The 1,671-nt window shown below is 40.6% G+C and overlaps 1 protein-coding gene across 1 annotated transcript in view; it reads right to left on the reverse strand.

Annotated features, from left to right (window-relative positions):
* HELRODRAFT_71772 (hypothetical protein) overlaps positions 1 to 1,305 on the reverse strand; it is a gene marked incomplete at both ends in the record, with an annotated part of 15,883 nt that extends 14,578 nt beyond the window's left edge. Inside the window, 4 exons of the mRNA XM_009011898.1 lie at positions 292 to 400; positions 648 to 712; positions 867 to 1,003; positions 1,209 to 1,305. Of these exons, the coding sequence (XP_009010146.1) occupies positions 292 to 400; positions 648 to 712; positions 867 to 1,003; positions 1,209 to 1,305 (408 nt within the window). The remainder of the gene's footprint in view (positions 1 to 291; positions 401 to 647; positions 713 to 866; positions 1,004 to 1,208) is intronic.
* Positions 1,306 to 1,671: the final 366 nt, after the last annotated feature.

The raw sequence follows: 1,671 nt of genomic DNA on the forward strand, positions 1-1,671 counted from the left end.
AAACATGGTGGCGAGGTGCTCCTGATGATGATGATGATCGTTGTGTGGTGATAAGGATGATGATCGTTGTATTGGTGATGATGGTGGTGGTGACGGTATTCATCTTGATGATGATAGTAATTTCGATAATTATGATGAAAATGATAATTACGTTAATCTTGTTACAAACGAATATTATTACCTAGTTGCAACTTTTCTCTAAATCGAAAGCACGGTGAATAGTTGAATTTTTGAAAAGTGGTCTAAAAATTTAACTGAAACTTAATTAAAAATTAAAACAAATAAAAAAACGCACCCGCCTGGTACTCTGACGACTTCAAGTCTTGGGTGGTCTTTCAGGACATTTTCAAACATGGCCTGCTCCTTATCGTACCACAGGGGCATGGGACGAGTCATGTTGCTGGAGGTGGCGTGATGATGATGAAGACAATGGTGATGATGATGATGATGAAGACGACGATGATGACGTGACGATGATTACGATGGTAATAATGGTGAGGGTGGTGGAGATAGTAATGGTGATGTTGGTGATTATGACGAAAAAATTGATGATGACGATGATGATGACGATGGTGATCAAAAAACTCTTTATATCAAAAACAAATGGCAAGTAATGAATTAAGAAAAAGTGAAGTTGGAAGACTCACACACAGAAAGGCTCGTAACCCTCCTGCAAACCACAACATGTGAAGTACTTCAGCGAGAAGACATCCTGTGTGTCGTCGCGAGGTTTCATAACATTTCATTGCTATTTATTTTGTAATATAAATTACAGCTAACAAACTTTATACAAAAAAATGTAGACACATATTCAGGATTTTTTAACAAAAAAACTGCCTGATGTGATGAAAAAAAATGTTTCTGACCTGTCCAAAATTGACTCTCGCATGCTGATTGGCTCCCAGAGAAATGGCGGGAACGTAAGGTTCCGAGACGTCAATGCCTTTGAAGGCGATCTCTTGTCCCATCCTGTCCATCATCAACTCTCCGTTCAGAGAGAAACCTGATGTGCAGGAGTGTGTGTGTATGTACGTGCGTGTGAGTGTGTGTGGGTTATGTATTTATACTAATGTTTGCCAGCTGAACATTTGTGTAGAAAAGTTTTTAAAGATTTGTTTGTGTGCAAGTGTTTGTTTTGGATACTTTGTTTAAATACATGCGTCTATTTATAGTCTAGTTCTTGACAAACTTTCTTGCAATGGACTAACTGATGGTTCGATCGGTGATGTCCAACATGCACCCAATGATGTCCCCCTTCTGCCAGATCTTCCCATACAACTCAGACCCCATGTGCCACTTCCGTCCCTAGGTGTTCCAATGGTCATCCATTTTATCATTATTACCATTTTGCTTCTATCCTTAAGCAATAATATAACATCAATGACTCACGGAAAATCCATCAAAGGCATAACTGGTTCCATCCAATCCCAACTCGCATCCAGGCTCACATGACGATCGCGCCCATCCAACTTTCATGAAGCCAACTGTGATCACTTCAAATTCGTAGTACCTGATTGGTCGGTTGGTAGGTTGGTTGGTTGGTCGGTCGGTCGGTTGGTCGGATGGTTGGTTGATTAGTAGGTTGGTTGATCGGATGGTTGGTTGATTGGTAGGTTGGTTGGTAGGTTGGTTGGTTGGTCGTTTGGTTGGTTGGTCGGTTGGTTTTGGTAA

This window comes from Helobdella robusta (assembly GCF_000326865.2).
Source record: "Helobdella robusta unplaced genomic scaffold HELROscaffold_10, whole genome shotgun sequence".
Lineage (NCBI taxonomy): Eukaryota > Metazoa > Annelida > Clitellata > Rhynchobdellida > Glossiphoniidae > Helobdella > Helobdella robusta.